Here is a 19,037-nt window from a genome sequence, read left to right as displayed (position 1 = left end):
ATGCCATGGCAAGCACAAAACTACTGTTAAGCCCAAAGGAGAAAGAATAAACCTATTCTACAATTCCTACTGTATTAGCAGAGCTCTAATTGAGAGACCAGGGACAGAGTAAATACTAGTAAAGTACCTAGTCCCTGATGGAGACCATCAACAGTCTCACCCCATATCAGAGAGGGCCAGAGGCCAACACTTACAAAGCACTCTGCAGCATCATCCATAATTCCCAGCTGGAAACGCTGTTCATCCTGGAAGGTCTTTGCCAGAGCACTGCGGAGAGTGTCAGATGGAAGCACTTTTTCACTACTACACTGAAACTGGTTAAAGATTCCCTGTAGGAAAGAGGTTAGACAAGGGAAAAAACACAATGATGTTATTAAGCTTCTATACATCCCAATCTGTCAAGCTAGCATCTCCATGCTTATAACATTGGAACCAAACGTATTTTCCATGAGTTGATCTGCTTGCAGCTAGTACTAAAAAAGTAAAAAATCAAGTGTCAGAATAAAGGGTATAATCTGTGCTAGTAAGGATCCTTGCTCTTCCATCTGTCATAGACCACTGTCATGAGTTAATGTAATTGGGTACCTCATTTCCTCTGACACAGATAGAGGTAGATGATTCACAGTAAATAAAGGCAAATTATATATAAATGGTTTGGTAAATTATTCTCTGGGGGCTCATCCTATTAAACTTAGCCCCTTCTTTTAATTTAAAATTACTCAAGGGGTGCCTGGGTGGCTCAGTCGGTTAATCATCCGACTGGCTCAGGTCATGATCTCATGATTTGTGAGTTCAAGCCTCACATTGGGTTCTGTGCTGACAGCTCAGAGCCTGGAGCTTGCTTCAGATTCTGTGTCTCCCTCTCCTGTCTCTGCCCCTCCCCCGCTAGCACTCTATCTCTCTCTCAAAAATAAACATTAAAAAAATTTTTTAATTACTCAAATAAAAATAAAAAAATAAAATTACTGAAAGTACAAAGAATAATATAACAAATATCTACTTGTCTAATACCCAGAAATAAACATTCCATTATGTTTAATCCCAATCTACATATAAAGCTAATGTCCTGGGCACCTGGGTGGCTCAGTCGTTAAGCATTTGACTTAGTCTCAGGTCATGATCTCACGATTCGTGAGTTTGAGTCCCACATCAGGTAAGCTTGAGCCCTGCTTTGGGTGAGCCCCGCTTCTCTCTTTCTATCTCTCTCTCTTTCTCTCCTTCTGCCCTCCTGTGATTCTCTCTCTCTCTCTCTCTGCCCCTCCCTTACTTGTGTCCCCTGCCCCAAGCTCTCTCTCTTTCAAAAAAAAAAAAAGATAAAGTCCCTTTTAAGACCACCCACTCTCTACCAGCCACTCACTATCATGAGTTTGTTGCACAATTTTCTGTTTTTAATACTTCTGTATACCTATGTGTAAGTATATGTGTAAGTGTGTTTATATGTGTGTGTATGTGTCTATATATGTGTGTGTATATATACGTATTCTTATATAATACATAGTGCACTTTTATGTGCATTTTTTGTTTGTATACAAAGTATCACACTGACTTACTTTTTTAAATTCAGCATTATTTTTGAGATCTATCCATAATTTACACACACACACACACACACACACACACACACACACGGTTCATCCCTTTTTGCTGCTGTATTGTGTTTTACCAGGTCTATACAACATATATTTATCCATTTCTTTATTGAAATTTTGGCAGTCTCAAATTTTTGCTATTATAAAGAGGCTATGTCAACTTATACTTCCAGTAACAGATGAATATAAATAAATTTCCCCTTATCCTTGTCAGCAATTAATAAATACAGTTGGACTAGTTAATTTTAGTCTTTCAAACTACATCTAGTTTTTCTGGGTCTTTTGCAAATATGATTTGTGGCAAATATCTTCTTCCCAGTCTTCTAGTGTCTTTTATGTGGAGCAGTTTTTAAATTTTAATGTGATCAAATTACCCATCTTCAGCATCTTTACCTGATCTGAACCAATGATGAATGTGATGTTCAGAGAATAGAAACAGAGAGTGGCAACAAGTGGCACCTGGTTTGATGAGTACTTCTCGAGTGGCATTGGACCTTCCCAACATAAATTAGAATATGCTCCTTTGACATCACATGGCCCAGATCCTCACTAAACCACCCAGATAAGCAACAAATTCAATGATGAGTTACATATCAACATACCAAAGAATGTCACTCACTTGAAATTCTTACCAGTAATTTCTTTATAAAAAAAAAAAAAAGCCATGGTTATTTTTCAGACTTACTAATGAGACCAGAAATGAGACCATTTTATAAACCTACCTATGTGATCTAAGAATAGGAGGCCCCACCAATTTAGAATGGTCAAATCTTGTTCCTCATCTTACTTGAACTATCAGCAGCTCAGTCATTCACTCTCTCCAAATTTTTATTCAATTACCCTTTCAATATAGTATTTCCTGATCACTCTTTTTAAAATTGCAAGCTCCACCCCCACTTCCCCAAACCTCCTACCCTTACCTGTTTTATTTTTCTCTGTAGCACTTATTATCATCTATAACACCACGTATTTTACTTATTTATTGTCTGACTACACTCTCTAAGTCTGAGTACAAAAAATTTTTGCCCTTTAATTCTCTACTCTACTACTCACTCTCAACATCTAGAAGGGTACTGGCATATAGAGGGCAACCAATAACTAGTTTTGAATGGATGGATGAATGGATGAATGAATGATGTAATACGGGTAGATCTTACTAAGGAAAAATATTATCAAGTCCCCTCTTTTTAAAAAAATTTTTTTTCAGCGTTTATTTATTTTTGGGACAGAGAGAGAGCATGAACGGGGGAGGGGCAGAGAGAGAGGGAGACACAGAATCGGAAACAGGCTCCAGGCTCTGAGCCATCAGCCCAGAGCCCGACGCGGGGCTCGAACTCACAGACCGCGAGATCGTGACCTGGCTGAAGTCGGACGCTTAACCGACTGCGCCACCCAGGTGCCCCAAGTCCCCTCTTTTTTAAAGCAGATAAAGAACCACCTAGAAAAGTTGAAAAATTTTCCTAAGGAAATATAATTTTCCTAAGGTAGTATAACTGGTTAAAACAAAATGGGATTGAACTTCATTCTGCTAATTAAAAGTTGGAACTGTTTTTCCCTCATTCTACTTTCTTTTTTTTTATTTTTAATGTTTATTTATTTTTGAGAGAGGGAGAGAGACAGAGCCTGAACAGGGGAGGGGCAGAGAGAGAGGGAGACACAGAATCTGAAGCAGGCTTCAGGCTCCAAGCTGTCAGCACACGACCCAATGCAGGGCTAGAACTCACAAAACCACAAGATCATGACCTGAGCCAAAGTCGAATGTTCAACCGACTGAGCCATCCAGGTGGCCCTCCTCATTCTACTTTCTTACTAGCATTGTTCCTCCTCTTACACATTGAGCATCTATCCCAACAGCAGCTCAAGAACAATTTGCTACGTAACCTGCTATTATTTCCCTACAAATGATTCCATATGATATGGAGATGACAGTATTAGTAATACATATTTAGTATTATTTAATAAGCTAGGAGCTGGGGGAAAATCTATTATAATTGCTTCAAATTACTTTGGATTAACCTAGACACTTTTCACAAATCTATTTTAAAATCAAGTAAAGGCAAGACAGGACCTTCCATAATTTGTTACTAGAAATAGAAGAATGTCTATTAGTGACCATTAAACTACACCAAAAGGAAAGGTCTAGGTCCACAGTTAAACATTCTCAGAGGACAACTGATATATCTATACCAAGTGATTTTGAAACAGAGGAAGAGGGAAACAAAGGAAAAGGTAGGAAAAGAAGCAGTGGCCACTATCATATCCCAACCTGCTGCTCTTCTCAATTGTTAATGCTAAGATATTACTGAGATATTAGTGCTGACAAAGGCTCTATCTCTAGAGCAAGAGATGGATGAGGTTTGGTCCTTTGTCCAGAGTCCAAAACTGCTTCCAAAACAAACCAGTGGGAAATGACTTCTGGGATAGTTCTGTACAAATGTGATATTTGCAAACTACAGCCCCTTTAGTCTTTCTCAACTGAGTTCCCTCAAGAATTAAGCCCTAATACTCTAAGGCATCAACAATTACTAATGAACTAACTTCTCTCCTATGTATAACAGTAGTTATGTTATCATCCAGAGAGAATTAAAAGAACAGTCACTCAAGGCACTTACTGTGTTCTGTGGTTCAGATGACCCTGCTTGAGAAAGGACAGGGCTCCACTGAGAGATGGCATAGAGTAATAATTAAGAGCATGGACTATGGAACCAAACTATCTGGATCCCAAACCCCAGTCCAAAATTTACCATTTCTATGACCTTAGAAAAGTTACTTAACTTCTCTAGTCTTCAGTTTCCTTTTTTTTTTTTTTTTAAGATTTTATTTTTAAGTAATCTCTATGCCTAACATGGGGCTCAAACTCATGACCCATAGATCAAGAGTCACATACTCTACTGACAGCCAGCCATGCACCCCCAGCTTCTTTCTTTTCTTTTCTTTTCTTTTCTTCTTTTCTTTTCTTTTCTTTTCTTTCTTTCAATTTATTTTGACAGATAGAGAGTGAGGGGGGAGGGGCAAAGAGAGAGGGAGAGAGAGAATCCCAAGCAGGCTCCACGCTGTCAGTGCAGAGCCATATGTGGGGCTCAATCCCATGAACCATGAGATCATGACCTAAGCCAAGATCAAGAGCTGGACACTTAACTGACTGAGCCACCCAGGTACCTCTAAAAGAGGATTAGCAGGTGGGGCCGCCTGGGTGGCTCGGTTAACCGTCCTACTTTGGCTCAGGTCGTGATCTCGAGGTTCATGAGTTTGAGCCCCGTGTCAGGCTCTGTGTGACAGCTCAGAGCCTGGAGCCTACTTAAGATTCTGTGTCACCCTCTCTCTACCCTCCTCTGCTTGTGCTCGTTCTCTCTCTCTCTCTCTCTCAAAGAATAAACAAACAAAACAAAACAAAATTTTAAAAGAGGATTAGTGGGTGGGGGTGCCTGGGTGGCTCAGTTGGTTAAGCATCTGACTCTTGTTTTTGGCTCAGGTCATGATCATGGTTTCATTAGTTCCAGTCACATGTCAGGCTGTGCACTGACAGTGCAGAGCCTGCTTGGAATTCTCTCTCTCTCTTCCTGTCTCTCTACCCCCTTCCATGCTCACGCTATCTCTCTCTCAAAATAAATAGACTTTGAACATTTTAAATAATAAATAAATAAATAAATAAATAAATAAATAAATAAATAACGATCAGTAATAGTAGTTATCTCCTAGGGTTATTTACAGATTAAATAAATTATCTTTTTCTCTATCTACCTGTCTATCTATATCTTAGACTAATGCCTGGCTATATAAGTGCTTATCTAAGTATTAGCTGTCATCATCATTATCATTATCATCAACATCATCATCATTATTATTATATTTTAGGTTACTAAGGAGCCTGTCTGCTACTGACCGTGCGTCAGAAATGCCATCTACCTTGAACTACCTCCCTAGTCTCTGAAATCTGGGTAAGAAGGACAAACCACTTCTCTTTCTGTTGCTCTTACTCAAGAGAGGCAGATTTCCCATGATTAGATAAGAAGGGTTTCAACACAGAAAGGAAAAGACATAGTCAGAGCTCTGCTTATATCCACATTCGATATGCAACAACAGATCTGACTCTTGTGTTCAGTGGCATCAACATCTCCAAACTATATTCTTTTCTCATCTCTTAATTACAGGCAACTTTCTCCATACACACTGAGTATCTGAATGTACTCAGAATGCCTGCATCTTCTTTATTTTATTGTAATTATTGTTATCAGTCTTGCTCTGCTATTGTTAGGAAAAAGCAAGTGTATCAGGAATAAAGCAGCCTGAGCGCTCCCAGCATGCATCTGTGGAGCTGTAGCTCTGGAAGAAGCTGTAGTACAAAGCCCCTCTGTTAGGGCAGCACACTAACCCCTGTGTGTCCCTCTCACATGAGCACAGGGCTGGAACGGGCCTCCTCCTGCTCCCTTTTTCACCCTCCTGCCACCTTTCCCAGAGGGAGATCCTGTTCACACCAAAGAAAGCCAAGAACATTTAGTTCAGAAGTAAGAACAGGTGGTAGGACCAATAAGGAACAAAAACTGGTATTCTTCCAATTGCTGAGTTCTGCGGCAGGGAGTGAGAAAGGGCAGGAAGAACCAAAACCCAGGAATCATTTTTCCCTATGGGGTCCTGATGGTTTCATTTCAATTAACAGAGAAAACCCACCTTTGAGGTTTCTCTCTGCTCTTCTTCACAAAGTGAAACCAAAGAGGTCTTCCTTTTCATTCTCAGGAAAAGGCAAATTACTTTTTGTCTGTTAACTATTTTTTTGGATGCAGTGCAAAAGCAACAAGACTTTAATGACTAAAAGCAGGTGCTTCCCCACCCATTTCTCTTGGATCATGTAGCAAACAATTCTACCCACAGGAGCTCATAATTATCTGGATTAGTAAAAACCATGTAAATAAGATAAAAGTGCCATAGAGACAGAAACTCTTTGTGCTTTGGCATCTACAAATGCAGCTGTTGCTTCAGTTTTTTCCCCCCTAAAACACAGACTTTTGTCTTTAGGCAGGAACAGCTGTTTATTTCTCTCAGGATTTCTTAGCCTAGCCTTAGCCTTCTAAAAAAAAGTCATGAGTAGAGAAGATGGGAGTCAAGAAGAAGGGCTACAGCTAAATGTGATGCGTTCTGGGCCCTAGGTCTTTGGAAAGTTAGCAGTCCAACTCATTCCTGGAGGGTGTCCAAGAAAATGTATTGTGCAAAGACACAATACATTTTATGCACTGCTACTAACTCAGTTCTTAGGGTTTCTCTTCTTGACCCGGGCTTTCCAAACCTCTCATCATTTTGGCTCTCATAATCACTCCTTTTCTCCACACCTCCTAGAAATCATAGACTTAAATAAATTGTAAGCCTCAATGTGACCAATCAAGCCTGTTTGTAAAAACAACCCTCTGAAAAAAAGATAAAGGAGCTACTACTCCTTGAGTACTACTAGAAAAGAGAATTTTCACTAGTTTTATGTGTTCAAAAGAATCTCAAACATTCTCTTTCAAGAGGGGAAAAAACATGTAAATGTTTACCATTTTGGCATCCAAACCAGTAACATTGGATTTTTAATGTTTTATTGTAGAAAATCTCAAACATACAAGGGTAGACAAAATAGCACAACAAACTCCTATGTACCTATTATCTATCTTTAACAACTGTGGCCAATCTCATTTCATATATACAACCCACCCACTCATCCCATTCCCAGATCATTATCAATCAAATACTAGACATTATTCATCTATAAATATTTTGGATATGCCTCTAAAACATAAGAAATCTTTGTTTAAAATTTAATCATACTATAATTACCACACTAAAAAAAGGTAATAATAATTCCTTAATATCATCAAATATCCAGTCAGTTTAATAGAAATTCTTGCTCCAACATTGGGGAAGACAGAACAGCTGGCTAGTTTCTCCCTTGGGATTCTTTAACCTTATGTCTAAAAATACCTACCTTCTGGATTTCCGGATTATAAAATTATCTGCATATCCTGTATCAGTCCCTTTAAGTAAATCCAATTGTCGATACCATATCTCCCCATGAGTTTTGGGTTTTTTTACACTCAATTCATAACCCAATACTTTGGACTTGCAGTGGTGAAGTTAAAGATGATCATAAACTACCTATCACACTCATTTTTGCTACCTCTGCAAAAGAGACACACCCACATACACACAAAGACAGACACAGAAAGAAACACCAAGACTTCAAGACACTAGACAGAGAGCCAAAGAGCAGAGACAGGCCAAATTCACCAGAGGATGGTATTGCTTTTAGTAGGAAATCATAAACTAATGTTGAAATTTTACAAAATATAATAGCAATTTGCTAATTTTTGTCAAGATCAAAAATGCAGGACCTTAGAGATTACCAACAGTATTTAAATCAAATTTTGACAATCAATACCATAACCACTTACCCCACAGGGGAAATGAAAAGGGGGACCCTTCTGGACATGCACAAAGATTTTGAGATTGTATAAGTTTCAGGCTCTGCCATAAATTCTGGAAAGGAAAGAATCATGATGATCTACTATGTTTTTCCTTGCAGTCATAACCCTCTATTTGAATATCATGTAAAATTCTAAACTCCAAATTTTAAAAAGGATGAAAGACTCAACTTTATACTTTCCAAGTTATATCAATGGTTAAATTAGTTGAGAATATTTAGGTACAGCCTAATAGGCCTTTAAGACTAAGAAAGATTAACCAAAAGACCACACAAATATACTCATACCCCAGAGATAAGCAAAACAAAGAAGTTCAACTCAAGTAAATGATATTTGCATTAGACAGGGATATACCTTCCTCATGTGAGGTCTGTTGATTACTAGCTAAAATCTCCAGGTAACTTATTAGAAATCTAATTTTCTGGTTTAAATAGTCCAACATAATGGATTTACTCTTCTCTGATATTGGCCATGACCACAGGACAATGAAGAACCTTCTGTTCCAATAATCTACCAAAAAAAGGACTGGACTGATAATGCACAATGAGTAATTTCTTATACCACTTTACTCCCTGTGCTTATGCTTTCTAGTAGAGGAACAGCTACATGGTACACACAAAATATATTGAGGTATTTATTCTCTGAACTCTCAAATTCCCCCCCAATTAACTGATGGGCTATCAGCAGAACACAGACTTTCCTGCCCCTTTTGAACAGTCTTACTGCTGTACAGATACAAACTTACATTACAGGACACTTTATACACAAAAACCTATTTCCTCCTCACCTACCCCTCACCATCACCACCATTCTCTGGCTTTGATGCCTTGTACTAACATTCTTAAAAGAAAAATCACTAATTGAGGAGATTTGTTGAATTTAATCAATCAATGAAGCATTCTTCTTTGCCTATAACAAAAAACACTCTGTCCTACATCTTGGCACACTGCAAAGCCTCTAGTACAATCCCTGGAAGGAGAACAAAATCATTGTGGCATACTAAGTACAGAGGACGGATTTCCTCCCCTGGACAGAGATAAATAAATAAGGCAACACCAAAGTCATACCCTGGGGCCTGGGGACATAAGGGCAGATTCAATATGAATAATAAATAAGAGTTCTGGGCTATAGGCATGACAACAGTTCAGGTCAGGAAATACCTTTTAGTAACACTAGATGGGAATAAATTTGGAGATTCAGAAGGGACAGAGTAATTAGCCCACAAATCTTTTTGTTAAGTCAGAGTTGAAACGCATTGTGGCTCAAAATAAGAAGAAAGACACACTGACAAATTATTTTTAATGAAAGCGATCATTAATAATTTGCATACAAAATTTTGAGGCTGAAATTAGGTTAGCAACTTAGTATCAAGTAATGCAGAAAAATAACCCAATATATTTTTACAGGACCAAATGGATTATCCTAAATATTACGTATAAACCTCCAAAAAGCAATTATAAGCTCTAGATACAACATACACTATGGTACCTGGTGAAGGTCACAAGGCACAAGAACATTGACATTCAGACAGCAGAAGAAAAAGTAAAAACATTAAACAAAAGGTGTTCACATAAGACCAACAGTAAAAGCATTTTAAAGATTGGTGCAAGGTAAAGTAAAAAGTGGAGAAAAAAAAAAAACAGGGATACACAACTTCCAGCCAGACTTAGAAGGGCAAATCCTTCATCCAAAACATTAGATTAAGGGAAAGTTGGCTAGCTTTTGATTTATCTAGGAACATGTGTGTGTCTCTTTTTTGTTCTTAACACTGAGTTCCAGAGCTAAACAATTATGTTCCAACATAAAAGAATTCTGACTTTATAGAATGAGCAAGTGCTGATAGAGTACCTCAAATACAGGAATTTTGGAGTTTTGTGTTTTGAAAAATATCTATGAAATTAAAATTTTACATTTGAAACTTAGCATTAAAGAATGTAGGGGCGCCTGGGTGGCGCAGTCGGTTAAGCGTCCGACTTCAGCCAGGTCACGATCTCGCGGTCCGGGAGTTCGAGCCCCGCGTCAGGCTCTGGGCTGATGGCTCGGAGCCTGGAGCCTGTTTCCGATTCTGTGTCTCCCTCTCTCTCTGCCCCTCCCCCGTTCATGCTCTGTCTCTCTCTGTCCCAAAAAAAATAAATAAACGTTGAAAAAAAAAATAAAAAAAAAAAGAATGCAAACAGGTCACCAAGTACCAGCAAAAAGGAATTCTTACTTGCTTCACCAAACATTCATCTAATTTTTAAACAGGAGACAGAGAAAAAATGGGACTTAAATATACTGAATTACACCCACACTGGGACACCACAAAGTTAACATGTAACTTAATTGTAGGATACCAGATAACTGCTCTGCTTGACAGAATCCCAGGCTTTGACTCTTCAGCAGATCTTCCCATCATCAACTCCTCCCGACCCCCACCACACACATACACCTCACCCTTCCTTAACTAAATTTGGCATAAAGCAGCCTATATTAAGTAGACCTACTAAAAAAAGTGTAAACCCAAAAGTCACGATGAAAATCTCAAGTAGAACAAGAGAGCACAAAAGACAAAAAGAAAAAAGTGAAGAAAAAGGCAAGTACACAAAACTCTGTAACTAAAATCCAAGGACTACTAAAAGAATATATGAACCCAGAAAAGTTAGGTATTTATATTATGGTGCAAGCACTATAAGGAATACCAACGGGGAAGAAAAGCTGAGCCACCTTTCCAAAAACTCATTCAGCCATGCTAAATACTGTTAAGTAAAACAATCATGGTTCTAGATAGAGGTAACATTTTTAAAACTTCATTAAGAAGATATGTTTCTGAAATGGAATTCTGAAAGGACTAGATGTGGTTTTATTTTAAAGGGATGTGTTGTTTATTGTTGTGTTATTGTTTTGGGTGCTAAGGGATCCAGGCAAAGTGAATAACATCTGCAATGTAGTCATAGGAAGTACACCATCTGCTGTCATAGCTGAAATGGAGAGTGCCTCAGGAAGGAAAGGAAGGGGAAAAAAAGTATGAAACTAGTTTTTTAAATGCCTATAAGCATACATTTTTAAGTGATTTAAGAAATAATTGGGAGCCACTTCAAGGTTATAAGAAAGGAGTAACTTCAAGATAGCACTCCAGCACATTCTTAGGTTAAAACAAATGAAATAGGATGATACTAGAGATAGAGAGGCAACTTAGGGGTCTGGAAAAAAAATATTCTTTTTACTATATGTGAACAGAAAGACTTATTACTAGAAATATCATTGACCAAAGAGGAGGCATAAAGAGAAATGACAACCTCTGTGATGCAATTTTCAATTTTTCTCTTTACAATTCAATGTGCTTTTCTAAAATGACTGTAGTACTTTCCTATACTTGTAATAAAAATCCTCCTTTAGGGGCACCTGGGTGGCTCAGTCGGTTGAGTGCCAACTTCGCTCAGGTCATGATCTCACAGTTCGTGGGTTGGAGCTCCACGTTGGGCTCTGGGCTGACGACAGCTCAGAACCTGGAGCCTGCTTCTGATTCTGTGTCTCCCTCTCTCTGTCCCTCCCCCATTCATGCTCTGTGTGTGTGTCTCTCTCTCAAAACTAAATACACATTAAAAAAAAAAATCATCCTTTAAATAAAAAACAAGTCGGGATGCCTGGGTGGCTCAGTCGGTTCAGCATTGACTTCGGCTCAGGTCATGATCTCATGATTTGTGGGTTCAAGCCCCATGTCAGGTCTGTGCTGAGAGCTCAGAGCCTGGAGCCTGTTTCAGATTCTGTGTCTCATTCTCTCTCCACCCCTCCTCCACTTGTGTTCTCTCTCTGTCTCTCAAAAATAAATAAATGTAAAAAAAATTTTTTCTTAATAAAAAACAAGCATGATGTATATATTTAGCCAAAGAATAAAAAGAAATGCCCATGTGTCCAACAACCAATTTAAGAAATGAAAAACTTAATGAGTGCGAAACTCCCCAGTTGATTATAATCTCCTCCCCTCCAGGGATAACCACTGTCCTGAATTTTATGAAAATCATTCCCTCTTTCTCACATATATGTATCCCTGAAAACATGTTGTTTAGTTCTGCCCATTTTTACTTTGTATATAAATGGAATCATAGTTTATATAATCTTCTGTGACTTGCTTCACTGTAATGTTTTTGTGATTAATCCAAGCTGATATATGTAGCTACAGGTTATTCATGTTCACTACTACAGTGTTTTACTTTAGGAATAAACCATAATTTTTAAACCTATTCTATTATATTCTATTATAGTTGGAATGGGTTGTTTCCATTTTTCTATAATCACAAAAATACTACTTTGGACATTCTCAAATATATCTTCTGATACGTATATACAAGGAAGTTTTCTACAATATGTATCTAGGAGTAGAATTACTGAATGGTAGGGTATATGCTACTTCAATTTTACCTGAAAAATGTAATGACAAAATATTTCCCTAAGTAGTGGTATCAATTTATATTCCAACCAGCAAGTGTATATAAGTTATTATTCCACCTTTCGGGTAACAATTTTATCCAATTTTAAATTTTCTATTAATCTAAAGGGTATTGATTTACTTTAATTCCTTTTTCTCTCTTTTTTTAAAAAGTCATCTATTTATTCTGAGAGAGAGAGAGAGAGAGAGAGAGAGAGAGAGAGAGACAGAGAGAGAGAGAGAAAACGCATGCACATGTGTGCACACAAGTGGGGGAGGAGCACAAAGAGAGAGAGAGAGAGAGAGAGAGAGAGAGAGAGAGAGAGAGAATCTCAAACAGGCTCACACTGTCAGCACTGAGCCCAACAAGGGGCTTGAACCCACAAGCCGTGAGACCATGACCTGAGCTGAAAATCAAGAGACAGATGCTTAACTGACTGAGCCACCAGGCATCCCTGGTTGACATTTCTTAGATTACTTGGGAGGATAAGAATCTTTCATATTCTTAAAGATCTTTTGGGTTTCTTGTACTGAGAAATGCCTGTTTATGTGTTTTTCCCATTTTCCCAATGACTCCATTATCTTTTACTTATTCTTTATAGGAGTTCTCTGGGGAGTTCTATGCTGCATACCAATCCTTTGTGGGATATATAATTTATTGCCGATATTTCCTCCTGGCGTGTAGCCTTGGGTCTTACCCTCTACTAGAGTCTTCTGATGAACAGAAGTTCTTGAATTTTCTGTAGTAAAATGTTATCAATTCTTTTTAGTATTTTTTATGTCTTATTTAATAAATCCTGTCTATCCCTGAGGTCATGCTATTCTTTCATATTTTCTTCTAAAACTTAAAGTTTTCCTTCCAGGTGCCTAGGTGGCTTAATTGGTTAAGTGTCCAACTCTTGATTTTGGCTCAGGTCATGATAACGGTTAGTGAGTTCAAGCCCCTCACTGGGCTCTGTGCTGACAGTATGGAGCCTGCTTGGGATTTCTCTCCTTCTCTCTCTCTCTCTCTCTCTCTCTCTCTCTGCACCCCCCCCCCACAATCTCTCTCTCTCTAAAAATAAATAAACTTTTAAAAAAGTTTTCTTTCACATTTTAGTTCTCAGCTCAGTTGAAATTCATACTTTTGGTAATAATATGACATAGGGATCTAATTTACTTTTCTTTTTTCTATACAGATAACCAATTACCTAATCATCATTTGTTGAAAAGTCCACTTTCTCCTTTGATTCACAGGGCAAGTAGCTAGTTTCCACATATGTATTTCTGAACTTTTGATTTTGTTCCACTGATTTATTAGTCATACTGTGTTGACAGCACATTGTCTTAATTAATATAGTTTTATAAGCCTTGATATCTGATAAAGTAGCGTAGTCATTAGTACTTTTGCCAAATATTTCTGGTTGTTCCCTCTCCCCAGGATTCTGATAGGATCACACTTCCTGGCCCTTTTAGGATTCACTGGAGCCATATGATTAGTTCGAGTCTGTGATCTCTGAGCAGAAGAGATATGCTGAACATTCAACTGCCTGTGCAAAAACCTCCAGAGCTCTTTTTCCCTCTGCCTTGGCCAATAGTCAACTTGGCACCTGCATTCCTGAGTGACTATAATCAGTAGGGTTTCCTACTAAACTGCAGTGGACAAGTAATGGGAATGAAAAATAAATCTTTTGTATATTTATCACTGAGATTTTAGTTTGCTACCAAAACATAACTTAGTCTACTCTGATACACAAGGCAAGTCATTCATTTTGTTATTATCCTTCAAGAATGTTCTGTCTTGGGGGCGCCTGGATGGCTCAGCTGGTTCAGCATCCGACTCGGTTTCAGCTCAGGTCATGATCTCAGGATCGTGAGATCAAGCCCCATGTGGGGCTCTGCACTGAGCATGGAGCCTGCTTAAGATTCTCTCTCTCTCTCTCTCTCTCTCTCTCTCTCTCTCTCTCTCCAATTAAAAAAAGAATGTCATATCTATTCTTCCCTGTTTGTCATAAGAATTTCAGAATCAAATTTTCTACACTTCCAGGACAAACTTGCTGGTCAGAATATACATTAGTATCACCACATTGGAAAACATACGGAAATACTGGAAAACAGTTGGTATTATAAAATTTTAAAAAAAACTGAAGATATACATATCCTATGATTCTAGTAATTTCATTCCTGGGCAAATATGCAAGAGAAATATGTATGCATATGTAAATATAAATAAGAATGTTCTTGGCAATATTGCTCATTAAAAATTAAAAACTGTAAATAATCCAAATGACTACCAGCTATAGAATAGATAAACAAACTGGCTTATTTACACAATGAAATACCATATGATAATGAAGATGAACAAAGTCAACCTGCACATAACAATATGATGATCTTATTAACATACTGCTGCACTAAAGAAGACATACACGCACACACACCCACACAGATTCATTTAGAATGATTCCAATTACAAAAACAGGTAATTTTTAAATTCAATTGTTTAAGAATAGATACATAGGCAGTAAACTATCAGGTAAAACAAGAAAGTGATTATCACAAACATTAGAAAACTGGCTACCCCTGGGAGAAAGGAGGAGACGTGATTGAGAAAGAAGGGAGGATTCAAATGTCTACAGGCAGTATTCTATTTTCACCTAAAGAGTTGTTAAAGGATGGTCACTTTGTGATTATTCATTATACTGGGTCTTTGTGAGGATTTTATATAAATGTCATATATTTTTTGTTAGATTTATTCATATCACTTTATATACTGTATTACTATTTAAAAGTTTCTTTTAAATTGCATTTTCTATTAGTTGCTCGTATATTAAAATGCAATTGAATGTTATACCTTGATCTTACAGGCAACAACCTGCTAAATTCTTATTGGTTCTATTGATATCTCAGTAGATGCTTTGGGATTTTTTTTAACAGCCAATCATATCATCTGCAAATAATGATAACTTTGTTTCTTCCTTCCTAATCTTTATCTTTCCTTTTGTCTTATTATGCTGACTAGAACTAGTTCAATGATGAATCAAATTATTTCATATTCTATACAAATATTTTTAAAGTAGCGAACAAAAAAGAGACATTCCAGGTGCTGATGATCCATCCCAGATTTACTCTTCTACTCAGCATCCCTTCTCTTCTCTTGGAAAATAAAGCCCTCTGGCACAAAAACAGACACATAGACCAATGGAATAGAATAGAAACCCCAGAACTAGACCCACAAACGTATGGCCAACTCATCTTTGACAAAGCAGGAAAGAACATCCAATGGAAAAAAGACAGTCTCTTTAACAAATGGTGCTGGGAGAACTGGACAGCAACATGCAGAAGGTTGAAACTAGACCACTTTCTCACACCATTCACAAAAATAAACTCAACATGGATAAAGGACCTGAATGTGAGACAGGAAACCATCAAAACCCTAGAGGAGAAAGCAGGAAAAGACCTCTCTGACCTCAGCCGTAGCAATCTCTTACTCGACACATCCCCAAAGGCAAGGGAATTAAAAGCAACAATGAATTACTGGGACCTTATGAAGATAAAAAGCTTCTGCACAGCAAAGGAAACAACCAACAAAACTAAAAGGCAACCAACGGAATGGGAAAAGATATTTGCAAATGACATATCGGACAAAGGGCTAGTATCCAAAATCTATAAAGAGCTCACCAAACTCCACACCCAAAAAACAAATAACCCAGTGAAGAAATGGGCAGAAAACATGAATAGACACTTCTCTAAAAAAGACATCCGGATGGCCAACAGGCACATGAAAAGATGCTCAACGTCGCTCCTTATCAGGGAAATACAAATCAAAACCACACTCAGATATCACCTCACGCCAGTCAGAGTGGCCAAAATGAACAAATCAGGAGACTATAGATGCTGGAGACGATGTGGAGAAACGGGAACCCTCTTGCACTGTTGGTGGGAATGCAAATTGGTGCAGCCGCTCTGGAAAACAGTGTGGAGGTTCCTCAGAAAATTAAAAATAGACCTACCCTATGACCCAGCAATAGCACTGCTAGGAATTTACCCAAGGGATACAGGAGTACTGATGCATAGGGGCACTTGTACCCCAATGTTTATAGCAGCACTCTCAACAATAGCCAAATTGTGGAAAGAGCCTAAATGTCCATCAACTGATGAATGGATAAAGAAATTGTGGTTTATATACACAATGGAGTACTACGTGGCAATGAGAAAGAATGAAATATGGCCTTTTGTAGCAACGTGGATGGAACTGGAGAGTGTGATGCTAAGTGAAATAAGCCATACAGAGAAAGACAGATACCATATGGTTTCACTCTTATGTGGATCCTGAGAAACTTAACAGAAACCCATGGGGGAGGGGAAGGAAAAAAAAAAAAAAGAGGTTAGAGTGGGAGAGAGCCAAAGCATAAGAGACTCTTAAAAACTGAGAACAAACCGAGGGTTGATGGGGGGTGGGAGGGAGGGGAGGGTGGTGATGGATATTGAGAAGAACACCTTTTGGGATGAGCACTGGGTGTTATATGGAAACCAATTTGACAATAAATTTAATATATTGAAAAAAAAAAAAAAAAAGAAAAGAAAGCCCCCCAGGCTGGACGAAGAAATATGGTTATTCTAACAATTTAAATTTCTCAGCTATTAGAATGAAGTTCAGCTCATCCATATTGTCAAATTAATCCATCTTACTATAAGTCTATTTATAATAAGTTTCAAATGAAGTGTACAATAATTAAAAGAATGCAAACTAGAGCTTCATTATTTAATACTTATATAGCACTGAGGGACTGAAAAGCACTTTGCGGAAAAACATCAAATTTTTAATATACTCCCAAATAAAACAAAAGAAGCAGTGAAGAAAAATAAACCTAATGGATAGATGAGACAATGATGTGACGAGGAAAGTAGTAGAACTCCTTGGAGTTACGAAGATCCAAAATAGAGCCTTTGATTCCCTAAGCCCATTCACCTATCTGCCATAAGCAATTGCTTCTCTGAAAGAGTCCCAAGGTACATTCTCAGCCCTCATAAGTTAAAAAATATCTTCCTTTCTGTACTTGGGTATCCAGAAGGTGTCCCATAAAGTCTCTGGTTTTCTCCATCTTTTTTGGCTTATATAGTGATTCTAATTTATATTCTATTACCCATTTGTGCTTCTGGAAACTGAAACACAAGACTGTGACAATCAGTTCATTAGAGTCCCCTCTGGGTCAATGAAGAGGATGGTACAGTTCTAAACAAAGGCATGTGAGGGGGTCTATCATCCCTTCCTGGTACAGATGAGTGTTTTCAGTTTCAGCAGATTCTTCTACCAGGGATTTCTCCAGGATTCAAATTTCTCTAGCAAATATCTTACTTTGGCTTTTAGTTTTTAAATGTCATGAACCAGACTTCTCTTCGATTTGCTAGCCAAAGGGCTATATATTTCTGGTTTATTTAAAATTAGAGACTGGGGCACCTGGGTGGCTCAGTCAGTTAAGCATCCGACTTTTGATGTCGGCTTAGGTCATGATCTCATGGTTGTGAGATCAAGCCCCATGTCAGGCTCTGCACCAGGTGTGGAACCTACTTAAGATTCTCTCTCTCCCTCTGCCCCTCCTCCACCCCTGCTCACACTCTGTCTCAAAAATAAATAAATAAAAATAATAAAAATTTTAAAAATAAAATTAGATACTTAATGTCAGTGTACCCTTCAGAAAATCAAGCCAAATTCCCTTGTGGATAGACTTCTGTCTGAATGGGCATAGTCAGAAATGTTACAACTTGTAAAAGATTTGCTTTTATTAAAATTCATATTTAAACTCCCCAATTAGGGGCGCCTGGGTGGCGCAGTCGGTTGGGCGTCCGACTTCGGCCAGGTCACGATCTCACAGTCCGTGAGTTCCAGCCCCGCGTCGGGCTCTGGGCTGATTGATGGCTCAGAGCCTGGAGCCTGCTTCCGATTCTGTGTCTCCCTCTCTCTCTGCCCCTCCCCCGTTCATGCTCTGTCTCTCTCTGTCCCAAAAATAAATAAACGTTGAAAAAAAAAAAATTAAAAAAAAATAAATAAATAAACTCCCCAATTAATCAATAATACATATTTTGCTAAAAGTTCCAATGCTTCCAAGGGGAAGAGAAAAAAGATGTTTGTGACCCAAGTGGTAAAACGTTCAGAAGACTCAGTCATCTCTTTCTAAAGATATGTGCCCATCATGGACTTAAAATTCCAAAGTGATGCTGCTCAAAAAACATCTTAAATCAGTTGTTGCAAATAACCAATACAACTGGGAAATTCTGCTGGATTTTTTGTTACAGTTCTTACTCCAAGATGTAAAAGCAACTAAATCAAACATATGACCACAACCAAGCATCCCTGTGACAAACCAAGAACTCAGACTTCTTGAAACTGAAAAATGACTCTGGATGTTTATCAGAACTCACACAGACTTACCTAGCCATAAATAATCCATTGTACATACAAACCAAGAAAACACAGAGAAGCTACATATTGGAAAAGCAGATAAAGTATAGAAAATGGACCTTTTATACAACCTAGTTCTTCCTCTATAGTAGCATACCTAAAATCTCTGAGTCAGAAATCTCTCACTTTCTGCTATTTTCTTTGTCTCT

The 19,037-nt window shown here is 38.0% G+C and overlaps 1 protein-coding gene across 11 annotated transcripts in view; it reads right to left on the bottom strand.

Annotated features, from left to right (window-relative positions):
* The window catches only part of USP54 (ubiquitin specific peptidase 54), a 133,937-nt gene that overhangs the window by 38,861 nt on the left and 76,039 nt on the right, over window positions 1–19,037 (bottom strand). For 10 of the 11 annotated variants that reach the window (XM_030334354.2, XM_030334350.1, XM_032595291.1 and 7 more), the window contains one exon: window positions 195–329. In XM_030334354.2, coding sequence (XP_030190214.1) covers window positions 195–329 — 135 coding nt within the window. Of the gene's footprint in view, window positions 1–194; window positions 330–8,011; window positions 8,097–19,037 lie in introns of all 11 variants that reach the window. The other variant, XM_030334361.1, reaches the window with a different exon arrangement.

The sequence above is a fragment of the Lynx canadensis genome, chromosome D2, assembly GCF_007474595.2.
Source record: "Lynx canadensis isolate LIC74 chromosome D2, mLynCan4.pri.v2, whole genome shotgun sequence".
Lineage (NCBI taxonomy): Eukaryota > Metazoa > Chordata > Mammalia > Carnivora > Felidae > Lynx > Lynx canadensis.
The sequence above is the reverse complement of the archived record's forward strand: the minus strand, read 5'-3'. Positions and strand labels throughout refer to the sequence as shown.